General features: G+C 41.1%; 1 protein-coding gene across 1 annotated transcript in view; it reads right to left on the bottom strand.

Annotated features, from left to right (window-relative positions):
* CSUI_011505 (gaf domain protein) overlaps positions 1-970 on the bottom strand; it is a gene marked incomplete at its 3' end in the record, with an annotated part of 1,425 nt that extends 455 nt beyond the window's left edge. Inside the window, exon 1 of the mRNA XM_068071603.1 lies at positions 734-970. Coding sequence (XP_067916421.1) covers positions 734-796 — 63 coding nt within the window. The remainder of the gene's footprint in view (positions 1-733) is intronic.
* Between the last annotated feature and the right edge of the window lie 506 nt (positions 971-1,476).

Consider the following 1,476-nt stretch of genomic DNA (forward strand, 5'->3'; position numbering starts at 1 on the left):
GATAGATAGATAGATAGTATAGATTCTACGTAATGTCTTTTTATGGACAGAGTTGGAGAATGGAGGCTCGCAACTGGGGGATATGTGAAGGAGGTCGATAACGTGAAGAGGCTTCTGTATATGAACTCAAACCCTAGTAGTACGAGAAAGCAGAGGGACAGTCTGTCTCGACATAGTCCATCACAGCCGCGATGGGAAAGAAGACCTTGAAAAGCATCTATCATTCTATCTATCTCTAATCTATCTTTGATCTATCTGCCTGTCTGTACAGACAACAGTCCGATTCTCCAGACGTGGCTGATGCCTCTCATTTGTATGTACAGATAAATAGATAGATGTACACAGACACATGCAGAAAAAAAGTCTATATGTAGATATATATATATATATGTATATATATATATATGTATATATGTGTGTATATGTATATATGTGTATATATATAGATGTAGATACACGCTTTTGTCGTCTGTTATTCTGTACGTGAGTAGAACTGCGCCGAGCTCTGAATTTTCAGAATAATGAGTAGATCAAACAACCCATGGACACCCTATCTTCTTTGTGCATCTATACGTGTACATAAGACTTATATACACATATATATATATATAGGTATCTATGAGGCGTTTTTCTTTATCTCTGTGTATCTGTAGGGAGGGAGTGTGTGTGTAGGATCGAGAGGTTGAGACATGAGAGAAAGGGGACAGACAGACAGACAGAGAGACAGACAGACCATGTCTCCAGCAAGAATCATGACGAAGTTATCGACAAAACCGAAGCCTATGAAAGGAAGCATCGAAGAGAGGGTCAGCAGTCGCAAATCTCGGCGAGAAGGAGGAGGAGGAGGCTGAGAAGGCGGCAAACCCCCGCTACTACTACTACTAGGAGAAGAAGTGGATGAAGTAGGAGAAGTAGGCGCAGTATTTTGAGGAAGTGTTGAAGGGTCTTCATTCTTCTTCCTTACATTCACGCCTACAACGAGGAAAAGAAAGAGTGAGAAGGAAAGGATGAGAGGGAGGAAGAACCGAGTCCCGTGAGAAAAGGAAGAGTGGACACGAGTGTTTTTTTGCCTGTTGGGGTCGGCATCTCATGGCTTGAGGTGTATAGACACTCGACGATGAAGTCGTACAATCTGTATATGCCGGGAGACATATGACCTGATAGATCATATACATGCATGCATGCATGTATACACACCTACATACACAGTGACAGTGAATACCCTAACCAACCGTAAGAGTTATCTACACATATATATATATAGATATATATATAGATCCATATAGATATATACATGTATTCAGCAAGGAGAGACTGAGCCTGGATGTGTGACTAAATAGATGGATAGAGAAAGAAACATTCCGATCTGCGCCTTAGTGTATGTACCCTGTATGGCTGTCTGAGTCACTGAATGAAAGAAGACACGAAAGAACACACGGCAAAGACTTCTACTCATAAGAAAGAAGAAGAAAGACA

The sequence above is a fragment of the Cystoisospora suis genome, assembly GCF_002600585.1.
Source record: "Cystoisospora suis strain Wien I chromosome Unknown contig_12631, whole genome shotgun sequence".
Lineage (NCBI taxonomy): Eukaryota > Apicomplexa > Conoidasida > Eucoccidiorida > Sarcocystidae > Cystoisospora > Cystoisospora suis.